General features: G+C 38.8%; 1 protein-coding gene across 1 annotated transcript in view; it reads right to left on the reverse strand.

Moving 5' to 3' along the window:
• Positions 1–1,707: 1,707 nt before the first annotated feature.
• Positions 1,708–26,974, reverse strand: part of klhl24a (kelch-like family member 24a) — a 33,038-nt gene continuing 7,771 nt past the window's right edge. Inside the window, exons 4-8 of the mRNA XM_080034731.1 lie at positions 16,249–16,433; positions 12,419–12,537; positions 6,715–6,903; positions 4,929–5,117; positions 1,708–4,808 (exon numbers count right to left, since the gene is read on the reverse strand). Coding sequence (XP_079890857.1) covers positions 4,608–4,808; positions 4,929–5,117; positions 6,715–6,903; positions 12,419–12,537; positions 16,249–16,433 — 883 coding nt within the window. The 3' untranslated portion in view covers positions 1,708–4,607. The remainder of the gene's footprint in view (positions 4,809–4,928; positions 5,118–6,714; positions 6,904–12,418; positions 12,538–16,248; positions 16,434–26,974) is intronic.

Here is a 26,974-nt window from a genome sequence, read left to right on the forward strand (position 1 = left end):
CATGTTATCCAACCACATTACAGAACTTATCTGATGATAAATATAGGCTCGATAAAACTTCCCCTCATTCAACCTGCATCATGGTGTATAATGATGACATAACTGTAACAATACAACTACACAAGAACTCTTGAGGATGTTCAATGGAATCCTGAAATCGAATGAGCTTGTCAGGGTTAGGACTACACACCTGCAGTGATTTATTTTAGTGTAGGCCTACATATTTTTTAAGCAAGTGTTCTGTGCCTACAGACTTATAGGTATTGCAGCTATTAACCTAACCTGACATGTCATCTACTATCCTTGCCTCAATAAAGTCTACATTATCTAAAGCAAACCATTTTATTATGCTGTTAATAAGGCAACATTTTCACACGTTTTATTTTTGCAAAAAGAAATACAAGCTAAATGTGTTATATAGCCTAATTTATACAGTTGTGCATATCTGCCATATTTCCAAAAGTATTTCTAACAATTAGCCTACCTTTGCAATGTATAAACCTCTCAATGTACTCATATGTATCTAAGTGAAGCAATAAGCATAGCCTACTTTTTGTTTGGTTTTCTTTTTAATGTAAGCCTATTGGGTTTTTGCTCAAACAACAGCCCATGCTCAACTTGAGTTAATTTGCCAAGAGACACTTTACAGGCGCCACATAGTTTCCGCTTTCAGTTTCTACATATCATTATGGAGAACTATAATTCTCAAAAGTAAGTCTGTTGAATCTTTTTTTTTAAACTTAAATCCAGAATAATAAAGCATCCCACGGTAGGCTACCACAGTACTTGATTCAATACAATATTACTGCCTGAGGCTTTTAACATGAATGTGGGAGAGGGGTGACAGTTTGCTGCCAGCACCCAAATGAAGATCAATGTATGCTCTCAACTTTGAAATATACTGTTTTCCTGCAATGTGAGTAGTATGTGGCGTATATACCTGCAATTCTCACTACATTGTTTGGTGAGAACACAGTGACATGCGCCCTTTAGAATCTGTGAGAAATATGTGTGGTTTTTAATGCAACAAAACCATAATATTAAGTAAATACAAAAAAAGCCATCATAAATGTTTATTGCAGCACAAGTTGCTCAATTCTGTCTTGAAGTAGTGTGTCTGGTTTTATATACGGTTTCCTTGTTCAACACAATGGCTCATTGTAACATCAACATGATTGATTCATTCCTTGATGAAAAAAAAGACTCATCAGCCATATGGAGCATATTGCAGGACATTGAATAAGACCGCATATAGTATTTTAGGTTGTTGATTGTTAAATAGGAATCAGTGGTGTCTCTATTGTGGTTCAGTTTGTGGAGACAACAGACGCGGGTTCAATCATTTAGTATACTTACTTCTGTACCATCTTCCACATTTTCATGGGTTAGGGTAATTGTTTGGTCATCCATCCCATCCAGTAATAACAGCTGCTTCTCATCCCAACCTTCTGATTTTAATCACATTGAGTCCAGACTCAGAGCTTGGTTTGAAACAAACAATGCCTACAAGAACATACAAATACAATATGTATACAGTATACCCGCACACACATACCGTGTGTAAACATAATATTGTACTGGACTGTATATATACTGACTGAACATATTATCAAACTTCGAAATACATTTTTAGATGACATCATTCTTAAATCATGACATAATTCTTACATCATGTTTTCGTGATGAGAGATGACACAAATGTTGGTATGGGAAGAAAAACTTTATTGATGTCTCTCTTATACAAGTCAACGTTACATTACTGCAGTTAACAAAAATACAAAGCCTTCTCACAGTTAAAGAGCATCTAAGGAGAAAGTGGTGTTTAAGTATCACATCATACATTCAATAATAAAAGGTTCTATAAAACAATACAATTGATTCCCCACACTTTTATCAAGGCACATAGGGCAGCATTTAACATCCCTCGCTTTGCATGCAAGAACAATTTAACCATTGATGTTTGATTACAATTTATCATATATCATATCATATTATCAATTGATAATTTTCAACGCAAGTCAACTTTGGGACTGAATAAAATCCGCTTTTGCTTGTCGGCATTCCTATTAAAAATCCATCCATCAATTTCTAACTCTCTTCAGGTTTTAACTGAAGGCAGGCCATTGTCTCAACAAACATTCCCACAATTCACCACAAAAAAAAAAAAATCGCAAAGTAAACAATGTATGAAAGATGCTACAGCTAATAATGAAAATCAATAAATCAACAAAAGCAGACAATGTTTAAATACCCAATGAAATCACAGACGCCCACACACTAAATCTCTCTCTCTCTCTCTCTCTCTCTCTCACTCACTCTTTTGCAGCCTCCTCTTGTTGGCCTTCTTACCAAAGTATGTTACTTGGTAGTGGAGTGCGGATGGGCCTAAGGATGTTTTCTTTTGAGCTTGTACTTAAGACCTAAAACTGTGCTCAACCTCCTAAGAAAATACCTGGAGGATGACTTGTCATTGGCCAGTCATGACAAACAGAACCTTGCTGTTTTATGTTGTTTCATTCAGAGCCATGGCAGGAAGCGGCCAACAGGAGGAGCTGACAGGCCCTTTCACTGTCTCTTCCATAGCTCACATGATAGCAAAGATCAGTAAACCGATACAGTAAAAAAAAGAAAAGAAAATCATTGTCATATAATTCTACATTTAACAGGATTCTGTCAAAGTGCACAATTAGGGCTCTCTGTAACATAAAAACACGATTTGCAACCAAGTAAGAAATACATTTAAGTTAACAAAGAAAACACAAACACATTAAAGTTATATTCACAGCAATATCTCTAGTCTATCAACACCGATTGTGATAACACGTGACTTTTACTGGCCATGAGCCACATCATCTAAAATCCTTGTCATTCAGAACACTTCTTAACACTGTGTGAGGTATAGCACTGCTACACTCCCCACATCAGCTGACCAGTAAACACTCGTACTCTCATACACACCTGGAGGTATATATGGTTACCCAGAGTTACTTTAAATGTAAGTGCACAGGTGAGAGGTGCCAACAATAGTGTGAAAGGTCCTGTTGACCGTCGTGTAAGGCTTACACTAGAACTCTTTGATAAACCAGCGTGGCTCCAATGCACCCAGACCAAGTCGTAAAAGTCACAAACATACATACTGTACATAACACACCACTTATTCAGAGCCGTCTTCGAGTTTGATCTACAAAGGCTTCTCACGTCTACAAAAAACACCCATAAACCCCGTACACCCATGTACTTACATTGATATGAAAAAGACACACTGAAGCCATGTATAATACAATAAACATTCAATTATAAAAAAAGAGACAAACAAGTATAACTTAAAAAAATGAAAAAATAAAAAGTAATTTAATAAGTATAATAATTATTATTATTATCATTATAATGGAGTAAAATTCATTTTACAAAAGGAGATAGCACTGTGGATCAGAAAAGGTGATGTGGTGACACAGCTAGGGAAAGGGAAAGGGAAACGCACGTTGGAAGTGGAACCAGGTGATAAGCGGAGGGATGTGAGGAAAAAGGAAATAAGAGTGCATGAGCTAACAATGGCTACGTTCCAATATTTTGTCAGAGCCTCTGCTCTTCATGGCTTATTTTAACCCCTTTATGGGTCAACGGGTGAAACACATTTTATTGCATAATAACCACTGATACTGTGGGAGAACAGCTGCCTGACTGTTTGCCACAGTTTTATTGGGTCCATTTTAAGTATCAAAGAAAATACTTTTTTATGTTCCTTACTAGAACTTTGCGCCATTGTACTGTATGTACATCAAAAGTAAGATACATATTATTTTGGTCCATTCTTGTATGGGCTTGTTTTTCTTTTAGGGTATTTTTGTTCAATAATATTATCAAATTATCATTTTTGAACACCAGTGAGCGAGATCTCAGGCAGAGGTTACTTTGCACAGTAATAAAAGCACAGAGTGAGGAAGTTTACTTTACAACTGAATACCTGCTTCGAATTGGAATTTGAATTGGAAACTTTTAGAATTAATTTAGTATTACAACTTTAGTATAACATCCACAAAACCCCTAAGTCACGAGATGGGATATATCTATTAACCTTCCGTTTAGAATATGTAAACAAAGTTAAGTGATCCTAAGGTTAAACAATTCAGTGACAATCAAAACTCTCATAATATTACCAATAAAATATTTATTTTTGGTTGGTAATTTAAACCAAATATCCCCAATCAGATTGATGACCATTATCATCATCAGTTTTATCTAGTTATGTTGTATATAATCAATAACTTCCCAACCCTGTGCAGTTCTTACAAATGCAATGCATGTCTGCTATGTCGATCTGACACTTTAGCTCTCGTTACAAAAAAACTCATTGTCATTATCCGCCACTGAGCTTTTCCACAGAAGGGCTCAGAGCATCACAATTAGAACTGCTACATGATGCTGTGAAAAGATAAATAAGCTCCATGTTACTGTGGACCTAACTAGGTAATGTGCCTGTTCTACAGAAGTTTGTATTTGTCTTTGTGCTGTGCATGGGGAGTGAAGGTGAAGAGTTTAGGTAAAGGGGTTAAAGTTCTTAAGTGCTCTCTTTTGAGAGTGTGTGTGGCCTGTGTACTTGTTTATAGTCAGGACTTGTGGTACTTGTCATTGTAGCGGTGGATGGTTACACAGCCGTGGTAGGAGATTGGCCGCGGCATGGCAGCCACTCCTGTGATGATGCCCGTCGATGGGTCGTAACAAATGATGGAGTCGGATGCTTCTCCGTTTTCCCCTCTGCCGCCCAGGATGAAGATCTTACCGTTGCACACCGACATGCCACAGCTCTCCTGCAGGGTAACAGAGAGAGACAGATATTGGATGTGGCACGCAAACCCAGGATTGTTGCAGCAGAAGTCCTACGGTTTGCTTTCTCGAGTGCTTTGATGAATGTGCGTTTTATGTATTACCTGTTTGTTGAAGGTGTGGACCACATGAATCCAGTAGTCCTCTGCGGGGTCATAGCAGAACAAAGACTTGGTGAGACCACCGCACACGTAGATCATGTTGCTGAAGGACACCGCCGTAATGCAGCGCTTGGCGATGGGGATGTTGGCCCGTAGCAACCAAGTGTTGGTCTCTGGGTCGTAGCACTGAACCTGTAACATACAATTGAATGTAGTGGTGTCGTTAGTGTGGTAAAAGAAAGAGGATATCTATATTTTTATTTAAATATACACCACGTGGTGGGAAAACAGTTGTTGACTATTTTACTGACTGTGGGCTGACTTGAGCCTGACTCTCTATGTGGTTCTACACACAATCCAAGCATTCTCTCAGTCTCACCCACTTCTCTTTAAAATACCCTTCTTCACTCTAACAGACATGGACCTTTGGGATTGATGTGAATGATCCTGTTAAGAGAATCCAGACATAAGGAACTGGAGCCAGCATAAACTTGAGTCCCTGGAGGCCTCGAACAGCCTGGTACAAATATTCAGTGTGCAGTTAAAGAGACACAGATTGCTGTGGTAACTCTTATCAGAATGCCTCTCTGCCCGCAGGTGTTGTAGCCGGCACAGACAGAAACAAACATACCAGCTATCCCAATGCGATGCGGGGGGGCGGGGGGGAAAGCCTCTACTAAAGATTGGGTTCCTGCGAATGCCACAATCTTCCTGTTTACTACCAGCATGCAGCTGTAAGTCAAAACATAATGACTATTCCATGGTAGCCTGTCAAGTCCTGATCTCTGTGGTTATGTCAACACAGTGTTATAAAGTGGTACCACTGGCAGATCCTGGCAGAGAGATACCAATATAGATACTTAAATTATTTTGAATAATTGTGACATAATATTCACTGAAAATCTTGAAACCTTATCCTCAAATTTCCCCCAAAAATGGTCGATTTGCCTTATTTTGCTATCTTTTTCTCCTCCTGTACCATTTGCTATTTCCATCAGCAGTGTGTCACAGCACGTCGCTGTCGTCTTATTAAGTAAATGAGTTCCTTTCAGTCATTCATTGATTAAACGTGAAATACAGCACAATAAAGAAAAATTGGCAGAGGAGATGTGGTTGATGCAGGGAAACTTGCTTAATCAGGATCAACCAGACTGGTCAGGATATGGTTGATGAACTGACAATCAGTCATGTTTCACAGGGGGAAAAATGCAGTTTCTGTTTTAGTTCTCTTAGTCATACTATAAAACCATAAGCCTTCTTTCAGAGGAAAAAAAAACAGTAGTTAATTTGTGTGACCCCTGGGAGCTTTGTTTTATTTAGAAAAAGTATATATTTAGAGGATAGGCCACAACAGTCGCAGATTGTTTCTTCAGTTGCCAGTAGAAAGGTCCGTATGTATGCACTATTATTGTTTTATGCAGAGTCTGTGAAATAGATTACTGCTGCACATCCTGTATCCCTAAGATATTTATTTCCTATTTATTTTCCTATGAGGGAAAGCTATTTTACATTGCACTTCCTTTTTTATGAAGAAACTTTTAAGACATATGTACATGCTATTTTTTTATTAACACAACCATGACAGTTTAGCTTGTACAGTAGTTTACAAGCCTGTTTAGCCAAGCCACTAAAAAGCCTACCTTTACAAAAAAGTGCTTTGCATATATGTTGTATCTTTAAAAAGGTATAATCACAGAGGACAGGATGTCTGAGACAAAAAGCGCCTCAGCTGTCATCACTATGTGACTTAGGTATGTGGTTGGGGGATACACACGCGTCTGTTCCCCACCTTGTCTGAACAGGTTTCGTCATCCGGCCCTCCTCCGATGACGAAGAGCTTTCCTGCACAGCTGGCCACGGCCGGAGAGCTGACGGCCTCCTTCAAGGGAGCCACCTCTGTCCAGCGGTTAGAGAAGCAGTCGTAACACTCTACACTGCTCAGGCGGTTCTGCCCATCATATCCACCTACAACATAGACCTGAGGGCAGACACACAAACATACCGGGTTAAGAAAAGGCATCGACATTAACACCTTGAGTCATCTGACGTGCGCCACAATTAAGAGTTAGGGGAATTCTAGGTTCTATTTACGTAAACACACACACACGCATTCACTAGGAGAAAGATATTTGTATGCATGCTTACTAGTTCAACAGGGTGAACAATCGTTGTCACGTCAGCACTTATAGAACCAGTCCATCGGGTTCAAAATAAAGATTACGTACTGCTTCTGAGGAAGCAACATTATCCCTGACGCCACTGCTCTGCCAAGGATCCCTGCAGGAAGCAGTGTGTTTGCTAATATTGAACTTTAACATTATTTTAAACTCCACACTTAACTGTCAGTTACACCATCACAGCAAAGCAGTTTGTCAATCTGTTTTGTCATGTGCTGTCTTCATAATCTAGTGAAATTCAAAATAATATTGTCAGTTTGTAACCACATTAGTGTGTAGTGGTTTTGGGTGAATAAATCCATTTCATTCCCTGGATAATTATATCTGAACCACTAACAATAAACAAACATAAACCTCACTGGAACTATTGCTTTGACATAAGATATGCACTCTTGTGGTCACATACCACTCTCCTGGAGCGTAAAGAATGGCAAAATGCGAGATTTTGTTGGGGGACGTGAGCCATGAAGAATGAAAAATAAATTACAAAAAGTGGGGTACTGGTTTATTGAACTTTGTGTGCGATTTTATGTGAGTCTTATGTTGTATTTATGTTGTTTGAGCCACAAACTGGAAGCAATGTTCTGTCACTATGTGATAGACAATAAAGTTTTTTTGAATTTGAATTGAATTAAATCAGGTAGAGATAGAACAATGCCTATTTCCTCAATAACACTCTGTGGAAGGAGATCACGAGTCAAGAATACACACTGAGCAGCATTACTGGTTATGACTATGAAACTGCTAATTAACAGAAAACCTTCCGGCTGTTCCTGTCCACCCACAGACTCTGAAGCATAAACAAGTACAGACGGCAGGGTTAGAGAGAGAGGGAGAGGGAGAGAGAGAGAGAGACAAAGACACAAAGAAAAATGGACGGAAAAAGAGGGAACAAAAAAGAAGGAAGAAGATCGGATACAATGATACTTGCATTGAACACCTGGGCTAATTGAAAGCACTACCGCCTTTTTTAACTGAAAAGTTGATACAGAAAAAAAAAAAAAAAACCTGTAACAAACTCTTTCTTTAACTTCTCATGTTGTGGTTCCAAAGTGTAGTTGCCTCTGCATGTCTAAATACAGGTGTTTTACATGGCAACACAAACCAAATCTAGCCCACTTTTGCCTGAGGGCAGCTGCCACACTGAAATTCACAGAAAAAAAGCTCACGTAGACCAACTGAAAATGTGTCTATTAGGAAACTCTTTGTTGATACCGCTGATACAATTTGTTTAATGGGGGTTGTTTGTTGCCAAAAATTAAACAGGTGCAAGAACAATAGAGAGATTGGACGAATATGTGGCGCAGGGCGATAACATTAATCAAGTGCAAAGGAAATGTGTTTAGAGAGGACTTCAAAGGATTTCTATTTATACTGGCCATAAACGGTTAGATCACCCATTATTTCAATTTAATCTGTTAAAAAAAAGTTAACTTTCTCCTCCATGATACAGCAATGATAAGAGTTTGGTTTCTGGGGCTGGTTGCATTTAAAAATGAAAAAAGGTTAGCGGCATCTGTCTCTCCAGAAATAAGGTCTGAGACCATGCAATGAACAGTTCATCGGGGTTACTTGTTAACAAAGACATATTCCCTATATAAATTGCACATGGTAAAATACACAAGGACAAAAATTATACTGTGATATACATATACCGTCCGTTACCGAGATATAAAATGACCTATACCCTGAGAGGAAGATTTTAACCATACCGCCCAGCCCTACCGTGAAAAGTGTCAATGTCACACTTTGGGCACATTCCACATTAGACCGTTGAGCACATACTGTAAACACCACGCCAAGCATGATTCACAACACACTTGCTAACCACTGTACGTGCATGGTCATGGCTCATTTTATATGACCACTTTGGAACACTGGCAATGGCTGGATGATGAACTGTTTCCTTAGCATGCAGAGAAGTGACTTTGAGGGAAACAGCAAAGGAGAATAGCAACAGAGAAATAGAGAGAGAGAGAGAGAGGGACAAATAGAGAGAGACATTATCATAGCTGAGAAAAGCTGTTACCAAGTGCAGCCATAACAGACAGAGGAAAACAAGTGGTGAGCTATATTTGCTTATTGTCGAACATAGCATCACAGAATGCAGAACATTATGAGAAGCGTGTGTCTTACTTCTCTGTAAGAAACAGTTTTAGGTTTTGGCAAGGAGTAAGTGAATGGGTTGTAGTAAACAGAACGTCTACACAAGTAAAGCGAGTAGAATACAGGCCTGCCTACATAAATGTTTGATTTGTTTACTGACAATGCAAATATATTGCATAATGAAAAGGAAGTCAGCAATGATATCTTTGTTTGAACCACTCGGACTTGTTTCTCCATACTTGCAACTACAGCAACGGTGCTGCCAGTCAAATGGGGAAATCACAGACTGAATGAGGAAGTAAGTTGACTTTGAGTACAAACTCAAGAGATAGGGGAACCGAATTCTGGAGAAAAAAAAACGACAATACATATACTGCATGTTTTTTCAAACATAACAAAACAACATTAAATGGAAAGATCCTTCCTGACAACTTTGTGACATGAGAGATATGAGGAAATGAAACCGGGGAGGCTATCCATCGCAAACATCAAGATCTTCCTCAGATTTATGAGGAAAAACTATGAAGCCATTTACAAAGAAAAATGAATACCGAGGGCATCATAAAGGGCAAAGCTTTTCAACTGAAAACCCTTAATAGGTCTTTATAATAAGCAGAATGAAGAAAATATGACAAGGGGAGGACTATAGAGAAGACAAAACCATATGTGTTTGACAGATACAGGAAGTTTTGGAGACAAGAGACTCTCCTGGGATTAAATAAAGGAATGCATTTCTCAAGAAAGGGTAAAAGGTGTGTGTGTGTGCGTGGGTGTGTGTGTGTGTGTGTGTTTTGATGGCCAGTTTAACTCTTGGGTTGCATGCCTTTGACTGAAGTCGAGAAATACAGTACATATGAATGTTTCTACCGAGGAAAAAAACTTCTACAATGCCATCTTTTTTTTTGTATAAAATCGTTTTTTTGCAGATCAGTAAGTGTAACTGATCTACCATTGCATTTTATTGTCCAGTGAAATTGCTTGCCATGTACCTTGATACATGACTCACCCTGGAGTTAATTACTGACTTTTATAGCCACAGTGTGACCGTCCAGCTGATTACCTCACTGTTGTGGAAGACCGGAGTGTAGTTTGAAGGCACGCATGTGTGTTTGTTGTTTCTGTGGCAAGGCAACTAAGCATTTTGGGTGTTCTTTGGAAGTCAGTCAAAAGACAATACAATACAAATCGGCCACAAGCAGATCTTTAATAAACAAATGAACAAATACATTTTTGCACAATAGCTACAGATGACAAGAACCCCCTACAGAGTCATGCCCCTTCTGACAAAGTAAGTAAATGAAGTGATGTTTCAGCCCAAAGCTTTTCAAGACTACTTGTACCCGTGTTCACATTCTTGATATTTCTATATAAGTGTGTGCATTTTTTACACGCGATGACTAGAGCACACACAACATGACTCCTTGTGAGTGCTGTGACAGTGTGAGTCATCTCTGTTATGCTCTGCCTGCCTCAACAAAGACAATCAATGGCTGCCCTTCTTTACGTAACACTTTAATAACAGACTATTATTACAGTAACAGCAACTTTACGAGGGAAACATGCTGTTGTCTTAAAAGTGGTCATCATTTGTTTTGCATAGAGGCTGCTTTACAACTGCAAATGCTATATAGCAATGCAAATTATATAAAATGAAGACAGACTTGAATATCTGGTTTAAGAACATTTCATAAAAAGATGTTACCATCATTTTACACAACAGAATCGTAGTTTTTATTCTAATAAATAGTGTATTTATGTGTAAATGGAATGCAGCATGCCATGGAATCATGAACAGACCTGTACTGTATATTTACAGAGTAAGTGTGCCAAGATATGCTTACATAACATATGTATGTAAACCTGGTGTGTGTTTACTGGCGTATCAGGGGTTCTCACTGCCCTATAGGGCCACTCGAAGCTTAAGTGATTGATGGGCAGAGTCAGATTAAACACGATATGGGCAAGGGGACTAAGCTAGTCATAACGTATGAGATGCTGGCACAGGTCCATTCAACTCCCACTGCCCTCAAATGTGAATGTTCAACTCCCCTCTACTACAGACTGGCAATAGTAACAGCTTAAGAGTAGAAGCAATGTTTGAGGATTAATTATCCGCTCACGTTAAGACATTAACTTGACACTGAACTGGTGTCAGATCTCTGGTTTGAATCTGAAACGTATAGACATATATTATATATAGGGTCATATGCAGCTGACATATGACAGGAAAGGATATAAAACGCCTAAAGTTTCCAGAAGGGATATAAAAAAAGAGAAAATGAAAAATGGAAAGAGAATAAAAAATGTGTAGGTATAGCTACAAGTGACGGTTGAGTTATTTTCCATGTGTGGGGTACGTAATGGGTGAATCGGCTACGCTGTTCCAGTAGCTGTGGCACTTGTTTATATTCTGGGTTTTAAAGGCAAACATCCTTCCCTCTGTTGAATGTGAATATAGGCTGTGCGAGATGGACTTGCACAAGTCATTTGCAAACCCTTGAAAAATAAATGGTATCGTCGTACACAAAAATAAAAAAATATTTCTGCTTGTCACAAGGCGCTCTCCTAGACCAAAATGTAAAGATTAAAGCAGCAGAAAACAGCTAATAGTCAAATGCGACTGGAATCTTTAGGATGGTATCTTTTCTGTCACAGATGAGCTACATAGGCCTAATTTAAGACTAGATACATAATGTCAGTCATCGTCAAGTATTCGAGTCTACATGTAAGAGGATGCTGCCTGTGTAACATTGGGATGAGACATACAATTGTGCAAGGTATGAAACAAAAGCCCTTCCAGCACGGGATTCCACAGAATTAAGTCACTGTGGAAACGTCCACCCCCTCGTGCTTTACCTCAGGAACCATAATGACAGGTAATAGAGACAATGTAGATGCACTGTATTACGTTTTTTTGAAATCGTATTGGTTCAATTTACACTTTTACGTTACAAGTATACGTAGTCATGCATGTAGTTAACATTAGCTGCACTGTTCATGCATGAGGAGACCTGCATCTATTTACTATGGGGTGCATGAGTGTGCCCACCAATTTTGCCACACAGCTATGTATGTAGTGGTGGTGAGATCAACACTATCAACGCGTGAAATCTGACACCAAACTATGAATCAGTTGCTACATCGGCACAGTGAGGTTACCATGCACCCTGTTGCAGATGCATAAATTCAGGCTTGAGGCTCCAACCTTACCTTGCCCAGTAGGACACCCATCTTGTGTCTCCAGCGGCCTTTGTTCAGGCAAGCCACTCTGATCCACAGGTTGAGCTGGGAGTTGTACATCCACACGTCTCTGCTGTTAATACGGCCACCTAAAAACAACAGGGGGGGGACAGACATGCCAGAAGATTTAGTTAATATTCAAAACGATTCCTAGGACAACATGGGTTTAGTGTTTAAATTGAAGAGCCAAAAAGGATATTTAGCCCCAAACAACTTCAATTGATGCTTTTTAATCCTATTGATCCGATATGGATGGGAAGTGTAAAAATAAACAGCGAGCTCTGGATAGTGTGTTTATGTCAAAGTAATGTATAATCTCCTCACTGGGGCAGAGTTATTTACGTATGTCTTATCTGACTTTGACCTGAGCTGGGTCAACTTACACCTCTGAAATAAAAGGTTGCTCACACACAGAAAACATAGAGCAAGTTGGCTATTTAAAGATACACACACAGACTCAAATATAATATCATGTTTAAATATCAGTTTTTAAACACACTATAATCAGGACCTTTGCAGCGAACCAAGCTCCTTTGGACAAAACATGCACAGTAAGGATCAAGTTACAACGTGACCCATGCACATTTTTAACAAGCCGGGACACATGTCCCTTCTCGCTCTCTGTTGATTCTCCACAGACAGGAAGGAAGAGCCAAGCTGATCTCTTAAGAATACAATAGGTGTCACAAGTTAAAGGCTTCGGCTGGTAGTGGTTATCTGCTGGCTTTTACCCAACAATAAGTTCAGACAAAGTATATATCTTGGAGGAAGGGGTGTAGCATGGACACCGACAAGACTGGAGTACATATAACGGATAGGGCTGTGACAATCTGCGTTATTTCACACAGGGACTTCAATTGATCACATGGTGGTGATATCAGTTAATAAAATAGATTATGAAAATGAATAAAAACAACAATCAAATCAAACCTGTACCTTAACAACTCTATCTTATCCATCAGAGAACACAAGTTGCCTATACTTAAGCGCAGGCATTAAAATATAATAATCTCCTGAAACTTAAATAATAATAAAAAAATCCATTACATTTTGTTGTGGTAGTGTCTGCAGTTCTCTTATGGGTGTTTTCCTGGTACTGAACACGTGTGGGTTAAGGAGCAATAATGAAGGCATAAAGAAAAGCTGCCAGTTTAAACAAAGATGCGAAGATGCTCCTCTGTACTCACATACTAAACAAAGAGACGTGTTTCCATTGTGGTAGCTAGCTGACAAACAGGCTAGACAGGTAGGTATACATGTATATGTCTACATCTTCTAGGTTTAGTTGGGGAGTGTTTAATTAATTTAAGATAATTCATGTTTAATCGTTATAATACCACACAGACGAAAGGAGACATGGACAGGAAGTAGGTCGTAGGAGGTGTCTTTGTAACCTGCTGGATTGTGAGAGAGAGCCAGACAGTCTGTCATTTTGATGATGACGGAGGAAGCACTACTTCAAAGACAGCCTTTCAAACCCAGAGAGCTGGATCAAATAACTAATACCTGCTGGAGGAGGTTTTCCCCAGTAACCGAAGACCACTGCTGCTAATCACTGTTCTTAAGGAACAAGAAGCAGTTGCTCTAGGGGACATACCAATATGATGCGTGGGAGAGCTTCCTGGAATATATGCCTTATGTTATATGCAAAGGTTTTGTGTTTGCTGATGATGCGACTATGACACGCAAACCTTTGTCATGTGTGACGCAAGAACATGCGTTTAGCTACTCATTAGCCAACATAACCAAATGGTAATGTCTTAACAGTGGAGTCTGACAGCAAAATGAAATCCCATTAAAGCCACATTAAACCTGACATAGTTTATCTTCAGAGATCAGATCATATTTGGGGGCGGGACCTGATAAGCCTTTGGCCTCTTCCGTCTCCCTTCGGACAACACAAAGTATGATGTATGAATATTTGCAAGAGAAAATTGTGTATTGTGTGGAATTGTCCGAAAGAATAATAAATAAATAAATAAATAAATACATACATACATACATACATACATACATACATACATACATACATACATACATACATACATACATACATACATACATACATACATACATACATACATACATACATACATACATACATACATACATACATACATACATACATACATACATACATACATAAACAAACAAACAAACAAACAAACATTTGAGATCGTTCTGACCGTCTGTTTAATAAATCCTCATAACGCACAAAATGCATTTGGGCTGTTAATCCAGCATGCTCACTTTGTCTCTGAGAAAGAGGCTGATAACAATGCTATGGATGTGGGAAAGTCAGCGTAACAGTCCCTGTCCATAACCAGAGAGGTTCTGTATACTCAATTCAGCCATATCTTATTTAAGGACCAGAGCTAACTGCAGCTGTGCTAGAGTAGTTTAGCACCAGTTCTCAATGTGAGGAGAGGGGTAGACAAACAATATGGGCGAATGTGTGGTAAAGTAAATGAGAGAATGCAAGATTTAAAAAGGGGGGGGATTGTACAATATGTTTCAAGGAAGATAAGGCAACAACAAAGGAAAAGGAGGCAAATAAGGTCATAAATCGCTATGACATATATGTGTGAGACGGTGCTAGTGGGGCAGTGGTATGTTGACCCTTCCAGGAACTTGAGGGCAGATTGATACCACACACGTGAGTAGTAGCACATTCTTCTGCTTAAGGGGAGAATTTTCCCCCTCTAAATGTCCCTCTATATACGTATGTTTTCTCTTCTCAAGCATACAAAGCATGATTGAACATGAGCCTTCTTAGAATGCACATTTCAACTCCTGTCCATGCAGATTCTTGGAAAAAAACGTCAATAACAGAAAGATCTCCATGTCCTTAGTCCAGCAACCAAAACAGAACAGAGCTGCATCACAGCACATGTCTATAACACTCAACTTCTGCCTTCTTTAACACTGACCTCATCAGATAAGATGGTTGATGTAATAGTAACGTCTTGTTTAATTCAGATCTCTCGTTTTTTTTTTTTTTTTGTTGTTTTTTTTTACTTTACGCCAAACTTTACCCATTCTAAGTTCCAATAGGGAGCAGCCTTTCCAGGAAGCAAAAATAGCTATACATGCTCAGGTTTAAGTTTCAAGCCAATCAAAGCACAACCTATTGGTATCAACTAAAATCAAACAGGAATGTAAGGAGATGTCGCATCTAAAAATCCTAGAAAGCTGCTGAACGGCTGTAAACATTGTTGACATCGATGATTGGCTGAAAGGAAGAGAGGAGGACTGAGCCGGCCAATGAACACTTAGCTCAGCACTGAGCTTGGAGTGTGCATCAAGATGTTGCTCTCATATTTTCCTTTCGGCTCCAACAGACTGTGGCTGTAAGAATAACACAGGGCAAACAGCCGCCGTGGCCTTTTCCTGCCACTACACTGGAGGATTGGATGGCAAGCCAAGCACAGATACACACAGTCACCACGTCCAGAGTGTACTAGTGATTTTGTCTTTTTATGTGTTTCACAATCTTACAATTCTTAAATAGAAAATAGACTTTGTTATAACCGAGACCATATGGCATCAAAGATAAAGTAATACTGACTTTAGGATGAGCCATTATAGTGATAGTAAAAAGAAAAGAAAATATGCTGGGAAATGTTTCAGCTTAAGCCATATCAATATTGAGGATTTTATTCAGCATCTAACAGAAATATTCGGTAAACTACATTATTTTGAATTAGGTATCGGAACATAGCAATTTGTCTAGTGTTCATTTCAAGCCTTGATCGGGCCATGCTATTGAATTGCTTGTAACAAATGTAACAGGATCTTACCTGACACAAGAATGTCATTGCGGAGGGCACAGACAGCATACTCGGACTTGGTAAACTCAGGTAGTTTGGCCAGTGATTTCCAGTCTCCTGTGACCGGATCATAGCATTCGGTGTAGGGGAGGTTGAAGCCCCCTATTCTCTCACAACCCCCGACCACCACAATCACCTCAGAGAAGCCGGTCGACCTGTAGAGAAGGGAGCAGGGAGGGTGAGGCAGAGAAAAAGAAATGGAAAATCTAGAGTAGGACCTGGTAAAAACAACACACTTAAGACTAGTATAAAAACAAAGAAACACAGGAGAATGTGTTTGAATTATTAGGCAAATATATTATATTCTGAAATACAAGCATACACATGTCAGCACTTTGAGGGATTTCTAATTACAGTAAGCCAAAAAAAATTGGCAGGGGAGGGACTGAATGGTGGTTTCACCAAGAATTGCTTCACTTATCTTTAGGGCAAAGTTCAATGCACAATGAAGGCATCAATCTAGAGTACAACAAAAACACACTTGGGGCTAAACACACTTTAGACTTGAGCTGGATTTTCATAATCACAAAACGTTCCTATTTGGCTGTTCAGCGCATGCCGCAGACATGACCGCATTTCCTACAGGGGAGCTAATTAACAACAGCTTCTTTTCTTATTGTACCATTCAGAAAAAACTACTAGTATCTTTATACATATTTACATATGTAACCACTTTTGGTTACCACTGTCAGTACAAATGTATGTTTCTTTGCACAATTCTCTGTCTGTTTACTCAGTATTTGATAGAGTCAGACCCAGGTAGGAAATTAGGGCGTTTCACACTCTTTATACTTCTGAGAGACAGTCTAGCCCTGGAGCGCTTTAGTTTTATGTCTATGTGTTTGCACAAAATTAACAGGTGCGCCGAGATCGTTTTCCGGCATTTGGCCAGTGTCACGGCGACCACTGCCATACCATGGCTTGAGCCGTTCAGTAACGGTAAATGCCAGTCCAAAAGTGGTATTCTGCGACCGGCACGCCCCGCCTCCCCCCTATAATTTCACGACAGGTATTGCCTTTACGGCAGAGGCAGGTAAAGCTAAATATAGTTGGTCGTTATTGACACTATATCACAACATAACACCGTAAATAAATAGATTTATTCATGTCTCTGGTCCTTTCCGTTGTAAGGATATGTGCGATCTGTTTGTTGTTGCTTTTCAAATGACAGATGCTTTATAAAACAGTCGGACTTGCTCCGGTGACGGTAGTTAGCATAGCCTCCTGAGCAGGTTTGACTAATCGATGACAGAGAATTAGCCTTTAAGCCTTCGGGCTTTTTTGTGTCTATCCCTGGCTATTTTATGTATTTTAATGTGTGACAGAATGCTGTTCATGTTTTAATATCAAAATGGTCAAATAAAATCATTCATTCAAATCATTCATTCATTCAGCCCTATATAGCGTTGGGTACAGCGGCAGGTTTATATATCTAGCAGGGGGTAACATTGTTACCTAAGGTACCTATAGCTCAGCCGGTTAGACAGTGTCTTATGGAACAGTAGATCGGAGTTCGCGTCCCGCCCGGGTTAATTCTTTAAAATGACTGTACTGTTTCCGAAAGGTCTTTACCGGTCCTTAAAATGGCTTTTACCTTTTGATAATGGTTTCTACCGGTCCATAAAATGGTGTTTACCTTTTGATAAAGGTCTCTACCAGTCCATAAAATGGTGTTTACCTTTTGATAATGGTATCTACCAGTCCATAAAATGGTGTTTACCTTTTGATAATGGTATCTACCAGTCCATAAAATGGTGTTTACCTTTTGATAATGGTATCTACCAGTCCATAAAATGGTGTTTACCTTTTGCCAATGGTTTCAACCATTTCTACACTGACATGCCACTCATATCCTGTGGTATTTGCCGGTTCATACTGGCATAGCACTCGTGATCCAGCTGCAGAATCATTTTGATAACAACAAATATATGATTGGCAATAGGCCTACATGATGGAAACATAAATTAACAATGTCAAAAGTGTGAAAAATAAAATGCAAATTAAATAAGTCAGAAACAATTGAATAAAGAACTGTGTGAACAGATTTGTGTGCAGGTTATTAGAATGAGGGTTGTAAGATAGAATAGCCTATGTGATGGATCCAAATGTGTGGCAACAATCACTACTGAGTGTCCGATCAGAACACTAATAATGTTCAGGTGAAAGAAATAAAGGATGGAGCCCAGGTTTCCGTTTAAACTCTTTAGTGAGAGAATGTGAACATGTGTGTGGTTTTGTATCACGGACGCACACTCCAATATCAGTCTGGCGGAGGAGAGAATGGAAACAAAAGAGTTTCCCGACACATTATACAGCCACGTTCGGGGTGCGTTCAAGGTACACTAACAGTGTAGGGAAATCAGTACTAACATGAAAATCACTTAAACAACAAAACTAAAGGGGGAAAACAGAAACCGTTTTAACACGTAGGCCTATTGTTAAAACTGGTGTATGGTAAAGGACTGTAGGTAGTTCACAGACTGCTGGTTTTTCCCTGGTGTGTTGGTAAGAACACCTCTTCAGTCAGGAATGCAGTTTAGGTTTTTACTGGAGGTTTTAGGCAGTAGCCTACAGATGCACAGAATATGGTGAATCGTCATTGACACACACACTTGCATCCATACAACGGTATTCGGCTAAAACTTAACAGGAAAAGGGATCATTAACAAGCCACGTAACGGGCCAACTTATCCACGGTCGAAATAATGTAAGCGAGTGACAGTTGCAGGTGACAGTTATGAGCAAGTGACAGCATGAGCATGAGCTGTCAATCACAGTGATCAACGGCTGCGCGCATCATGGCAGCAAGTTCGGAACAGCCATCGGACTTTCTAACACGTAGGCTATCAAACAAAGTACAAAGTGCTTTACAGTAAGACAATTAAGTAAAAACCACAGAGAAATTATATACATGTTGAACTCTGGTGCTCATGTTTATTAATGTCACTTATAGGCCTACAAAACAACATACAAAAAAAATCTTAATAGAAGTAGACCTATAGAATGGACATTAAAATAACCATAAACCTGATTAAAAAATTATGAATCAAATTACCCACATTTCATTTTTAATTTAATTGGTTGCAATCAAAGCGGTGCAACTTAGGCCTTCACTGGATCCATGCATGCGCGCTCACGCGGACGGGGACACAGTATTTATCGGGTGTAACTACATTGACACAACAACACCGGCATTGGCCTACCTATTGCAAGTAGGAGTACATTTGTTTTCACTTCTCGACTAAAGTAGAGGAAACTTTATGCACACAGAGAAGGTTAGAAAGAGAGAGAGAGAGAGAGCTCCGCTTCAAGCAAGGAGTAGGCCTAACCCTGCTTGTCCCTTGGTCAGTCCATGGCATGGGCCATTAACTTCCAGCTGCTGTGACACCCGAAGTGAAGATTTGACGACATGGCTGGTAAGTCTTTATTGCTTTACGTGATTTTAAAGTATGCTATTCTTTAAAATAATAAAAGTAAAAGTATCATGCGTCAGTATACAGTATTTTGTAAAGAGTTGGAGAGTGAAAAAGCCAAAACAGGAAAAGGCAAGGTGTACATTCAACCCATTACACCAACAATGTGCAAATTATTTCTCAGTGTTTGAGTTTGAATTGTTAAAGAGCAGAAGAGTATAGCCTATCAATGTCATGCGTGATACAAAATAACTTGATATTTTAAACTAATATCAGTTAGGACTGAAGTCTTATGCAGCGATTATTCCCTAATAGCCTATAACATTATGTTCATGGTAAATGGACTGCACATGGATAGAATTACATTAAAAACCATGCAAGCCTAGTTTTTTTTTAACCTTTAACCCCATTGTCAGAACTGTTTTGCCTGTGACAGGTTCTCATCAGCATTTTACAGACCTGGACACATTTTTGTCTTGCACTGCTGAGGAGTGTGTCTTCTGTCGGACGAAACAACTGGCCAATGAGGACCACCTACGAAAGAAACACCTCAAGAAGGCAATCTATTTTGTCGATCAAACCACAGGTATCATGACACATGATGACTACTGAAGTTATTAAGAGTATCATTTAACTACAAAACGAAGTATTGGTGAGTATTTGTTCTTTATTCCACAGAAAAGTTTGTGGTGACATGCTTCTGCAAGGATACAGCAGATACCAAAAGAAGCCATTACCACTGCCCTTTCTGCGGTTATCGACCATATTCAAGGAATAATGTCTTTATTAGCCATTTGCAAAAACAGCACGGTAAGACATATATTGGATTGTCAGTAGGCAAATTATAACATTAGGCTATTTGATACTCTCTGTGATGCCCTAAGATGTGACTGTATTATTTCCCCCTTCTGTATTTCCAGGTATTGCTGTTGAAAAAAAGGAAGGTATGGCATTACACAATCATGTTGCTTTGATTGGAATGTATTTTTTAAATTTACATGTTAACCTGTTAGTATGATATTTCTATGCAGTACCCTCCTTAACAAGACCACAACATTAACTTAAAATGCATTTTCTCGACTGAAATATTTTCTTTACTGCCCATTGTAACACATCAGTTATTAATTTATTGTATAATGAATATCCATTAAAATTCATATATTTAGAAAAAGAAGACGTGACATTATCTGAATATATTTTAGTTATGCAGGTACCTGTATACATACATGGAAAACAATGTGCTTAAAATATGACAAAATAATAACATACAGTGTTTGTTTTGTCTATAACGGTTTCATAAATATAATCTATCTAAGTGTAACTATTTATTTCAAACTGTAATTCAATATACATTTCAGGAAATAGACCTTTACTGCACTTTTTGAGATGGGATTTCTGATATAACAATGAGAATACAGTGCTGGCTTCCATTTTTAGGATGTTGTGGCACTCAAACCCATGTAAAGAAAACAAATCATTTATATTTCATCAGATAATGCAGTTAATACTATGTTTATAAGAACGTCAACAGCTATACAGTCAATGTTAATCTGTTATGCATGTTTTACTTGATTCTTGATATTGAAGATACCTTGTATGAAGTGGGCATGACCAGTGGTTATGCCACATTTCTTGCATATCTCTGTAGCTCTACCTAGACCAAATCACAGTAAAGGGTTTAATATTTGCATTCTATGATTTGTGAAATATACTGTAGTTGGTATATCTTTCTACTTACATTGGATATTTGACTTTTTCGCTGAACAATTAATACTTGCTGATGTAGCCTTTTTATATTTCACAGAAGAAAAAGACAGCAGTGAACTGAACACTGACAATCGTTCTGCAGGCAGTTTTCCATGTCGACACTGTGATTCAACTTTCAATGCACCCAACAACCTAAGAAAGCACTTCAGAGAAGTTCACAATGTAAACACCATGCCCATGATGTGCATCGACCACCACAATGGAATATATGTCACCCCCAAATACAAATCTGGCCCTCTATTTCCCATCCATGTGAGAAAATCCACAACCACACCTGTCATTGACTGTGAACTTGAAAACTGCCAGCAACTTATGAAGATTGGAAGAGCATCAGGAAACCCAGCCAAAGAGTGTATACATCTTGAGAGGACGAAACATGCAGACCCATATACACAACCTGCAAGCCTGACACTTCAGTCTTTAAAGGAAATGCATGACAAAGGTCTCATTTCAAAAGAGTGGAGTGAAATGTGTGAGGAGTTACATGGCACTGCAGTTGAACATGGAGTAGATACTGTTTACCCCATCGTGTATGGGGATATGGGCTACTCAAAGAGATGGGTGTTCTTTTCTGTGTACACTGACAAAATAGACAACTGGTGCAAATTTGGTCGCACAAGAGTCAGCTTTGATTCAGGGTCTGGAAGGTGGAACTGCCAATGTGGAGGGACTGGTCGATCCCATCGCTGTCTTCACCGTAAACTGGCAATGTGGTGGATTTTCCAAGAGTCAACACATCTTCTCTTACCAAACTCAGAAGATCTGGCAGAAGTAGATGACTTGGAAACAGAAATCCACATGTCTGAGCCTGAAATGTCTTCATATGCTGAAAGCCAGAAAAAGGTTTGTGAAATGACAGATTATTTGTTTTCAAGCAAGAAAATTCCACCACCACATGACCTTTCAGTGGATCTGAGAAGTAGGGAGAAGGATGCCCCCACCTGCTTCATTCCAGAGGAAACAACGTGCCCCTATTGTCCAGGGCCCACTCCACCAGAACTTTTGCAACATGAGATAATAACCAACCAAGCCACCGTGTATGGTTACACCTATATTAAAAAAGGCAAGTGCTGTAGCTATGAAAAAGGTGTCTACTCTTTGGCTCTAACACCCATTGGCTACACACTGTGAATATTAAGTCGTTCAATGTGTCCTCTTCATTTTTAAGTTGTCGTAATTTGATCGTAATATATTTACAGGTATCTCTGTTGCCATCAAGCAGTGCCCTGTCTGCCAAAATCATGTAAGATTCCAGGAATACAAGTCCGGGTTCCATAACTTCAACGACCGTGTGTTCCTGACTCTGCCATTATGTGAACTTCTTCTTTCTGCATTGGCCGTAGGTGTTATTATTCATTTGAAAAATCTTAATCCAACTTAATCTTCGTTTTTTACTATTTAATGCAAATAATGCTCTACTTCTCACAGTGTCTAAGGTCTTTATTTTCAGCTGTCAAATTGCAAATGTGTTCAGTGTTTAATTTAGGTACACATTATTTATATTAGTTTTTGTGATATTGTCTAGAGAAAAGTATGTCCAAATGTGACCACTGTAAGTATATAGTAATCACACTTTTTAAATTACTTTCCAGAACAAAACTGCTCCAGGGCGCATGTTGTCAACCCTGACTTTCTTCAACGATAACCGCTTCCATCACCAGACAGTTCGAAAGGCTTTCTATCACTTTCTCGCCCTGACAAATTACGAATTCAAATTCAGCTGTTATCAGTGTGGTGACTCTCCACCTGTGATTATTGCTGATGCAAACTGGAAAATAGCCTTTGACATCCCAGGTACATCTGCAATGTATACATGAACTATACATGGAGTTAATAATCTACATCAGTTTACTGATGTTTGCAATCTTTGTAATTATCAACCAGAACTGTTGATATGATTTTGCACTGCTGTTCCAAATCTGATTACTTGCAGTTGGTACATTTACACGGCCTGATCTAGAGGAAATAACTGACAAAGACCTCAACATCGATATTGTCACAACATGGGCAACACTGGAGAAAGAACTCATCGCTGAAGGCTTTACATCAGGTTAGTTAATCTATGTAAAAAAATATTGAACATTTTAGACATTATCGCATAACTTTTATGAGCAAATGCACCAGCCCAGTTGAGTTCATGTTGGCATAATATTTTATCTCCAAAGTAACAAATGGGGGAAATCCCCAAGAACAGCAAATTAGTGAACCTTGTGGATAGCTTTTCTCAAAATTTAAGTGTGACCAGATAATTGGTGTTAATATTGTAATGAATGTATACGATTTAAAAACTATTTCGATACATCTGAAACTTAGACGTTTTTATAAGGTGCAAGTGGACCTAAAAAGTAATTATTTTCTGATACAGTCTTTCTCTATAGTGCTTTGAGTGAATTTCCATACTTTTTCTGCATTTACAATACTTAATATTTTGTATTGTAAGTGGTCAGGACTATCATGGAGCTACAGTAAAGGAACAGTGTTAGACAGTGTACCAGGAAAGCAGTACAAATTTGACAGTTTTTTAGCTTTGCACATATAATTTGCAGTACACAGTAGTTTAACAGTACTGTACATCTATGTAATTGATACAGTATGTTACTAATATTCATGAATATTTTGATTATATTTAAAAAATATCACCAGGCACATCAACAAGAAATCCTTATCAATCCAAAACCTCATATTCTACCCTTGCTCCATGGATGGGGGAGGATGTGAGAAGGGGTGACTGTCTTCCAAAAACGGAGGTTAAGAAAGGCATGAAAAAAAGAAAAGAGGATGCAAAGGTGTCCACTAAAATGGTGGATGAGGACACCATTCTGACCCTGATTGAGTCCAAGAGGGTATGTACTTTTTAAATTGGGAGAAGTTATTCATGTTATTAATAGTGTCCATGAATGTAACAATAAAATCATACTTTTCAAAACACCAACAGCCACAAAAGAAAAGTCTGCAGGAGGCCTGTGTTACATTAGGGGTGAGTGATGAGGGATCCATCACTGATCTCATAAACCGGCTGGAAGAGCTCCTAAACTACAAAGAGGTGTATCCAAAGCTTTTTTTGAAGTTGCAAAACACCGGAGGTGAGACAGAAAACTGAAATGTGTTTAAACCCATAATGTCTTTATTGGTCTATTTTTCTACAGTTGTGTTTTTGTACTTTTTTTTGCAGGTGGTGTATTGCACTTTTCTTGCAGTCATGGAGTAGTTTACTATGTAAACTTTCTGCTTTGGTCTGAGTCTGCCAGGGACCATGTAGATGGTTTGTTGAGTTTTAAAGCCTTCCCAACATGCTTCATCTCAGATGTGTCTGGCCAAGTTGCCAGACACATGAACAACCGCAGCCAGCAATTGTTCTTCCAGCCGAATGGAGGGCGATTGTGTCCAACAACCAAGGAAAACCTAGCACTTGCAGCTGAGAAAAAGCTCCAAATAAAAATGCCATGGGTTGAAAACCTTAACAACTCCCCCAACCCCCTTCAACCACCATCAGTGAATGGCAATCCCTGGACATCGCCCCATCCCATTACAAGAACAACAGAGAGATTTGCACTGTACGACCGATTCCACCAAAAAAACCAAACAAGACCAGAAGAGAGTCTGCGGAGTTTGAACTTGTGCCCTGATTTAAGGTCCAAAATTAACTCATCAGTAGCAGAACAGCTGAATCGAGAGTTGGCAGCTATCCGATACTCTCTTCCTCAAATGAACGAAGTGCATTTCAAACAGACCACCAGGATTCTTTTGGAACTGCACAACCGCAACATAAATGGGAAATTCCTGGAGGACATGACACAACAGTCATCCATCCCCCTTACAGTTGGTCGGCTGGGCACACTTGTCTGCATGTCTTCAGGTTGGTTTATGTTTTTTCAAGATATATCATTACTTATCTGGATGTGTAATATAAGGTCGTAGAAATCAAAACATTGTATCTGCACAACCATAATAGTCACACACAGTAGTACATCATACTCATTTGTAATGCCTTGGAGTATGTGTACTTCAAACATACAATATGTACGGTACAACATTTATCTTGCATTACTTAATGAAGGGGACATACAGTAGGCCTTAATTAGGAAAACACTTGTTTCAGGTGACAGTACCTGTAGACATGTCTACAAAATCTGTCTTGATAAAAAATATGTGCCTAATGATATCTGTATTTTCAGTGAAGACATCTGACAGTGAGAAATTGCCATCTATAACTACACCTGCAACAGACAAGGACACTGTCAGCACATTTCAAGCTAACAATTACAACATCACAGAGGAGGACAAGGTTAGTACATTAATGTTTTACTTTGAAAGTCATCCCCATAATGAGCATACTATAAATCACTTTCTGAATTGCTTACTTACTTCATGAATATATATTTTGTGTGGAATAATTAATATACTGTCGTCTGTAGGTGTCTTTGAAAACAATTTACACTGGATCTCAGGATGAGTCCCAAATTGTCAACAAAATTGGGAAAAAGTTCCCAATTACTATAAGAGACTTACAAAGTGTATGTCCTCTTGATGTAATGGAGGAGACCTCGCACGTGACGCCATGGTTGACAGACGATGTATGACAGTACTGTTTATATTAAAACCTCTGTTCAAAGATATATGTTTATAGTCAGTTATATCTTGCAAAAATGTATATCACTATCATTTCTAAATACTCAGGCTGTCAATTTCCGAGTGGCACAGCTTACACAGGACTGCAGTAAGGTAATATAAAGTAGTTCTATGTGTATGATGAAATACATTTAATATATTTAATGTTAAAAAGTGTATACTATAACATGTTTGCTAATGATAAAAGACAGTCAGCCTTTTAATCTTTTTCCCCGGTGCAAAGTCTGTGAGTTTGGGGCACTTTGACTACATAATCTGGAGCCGGGACTGGACGAAATATGGCAATGTCCAGGACGAATCTCTGAGAAACTTGGAGGTGGGTTTTACCTTTTTTGTAAGATAAATTATATTTACAATTTTATGTTTTTCCATTGACATTTAATGCTGAAATCACAATTGTCTCCACCACATTAGATTGCTGACATAATCTTTCTGCCAAGGATTGTGGGTCACAGGACCGCAGAAACTGGCAACCACTTCATCCTTTGGGTAGGCACAAATTAGAAAACATCAACCATCATGCAAAATGTTGTCAAATACATGTGGTTGAAGAGATTAATTTCATTCTTAGATAATTATGTATAAACAAGATGTGCTACTAAGGAATGTTCATGTACAATCTGTATGGTACTTTGTAGCAACCAAATAAGAATTACACCACCACCTAGTTCATTAATTTTCCCTTGAATTACATCACAACCTCTTTGTCAGAGTTCATTCATGTTTCCCTCAGTTACGTCTCCAATCACATAAGAGTAGTATTGGAAAATGGAATAGTGATCATTTTGCCACCCGAACACACATTCAGAAGGAACAATGGAAGACACAAACATGCTACATGTAAAATTATTTGTCTAGTCTTATTTGACAAGAAAAAAACATATAAT

Source organism: Ammodytes marinus, assembly GCF_949987685.1.
Source record: "Ammodytes marinus genome assembly, chromosome: 9".
NCBI classification, from domain to species: domain Eukaryota; kingdom Metazoa; phylum Chordata; class Actinopteri; order Uranoscopiformes; family Ammodytidae; genus Ammodytes; species Ammodytes marinus.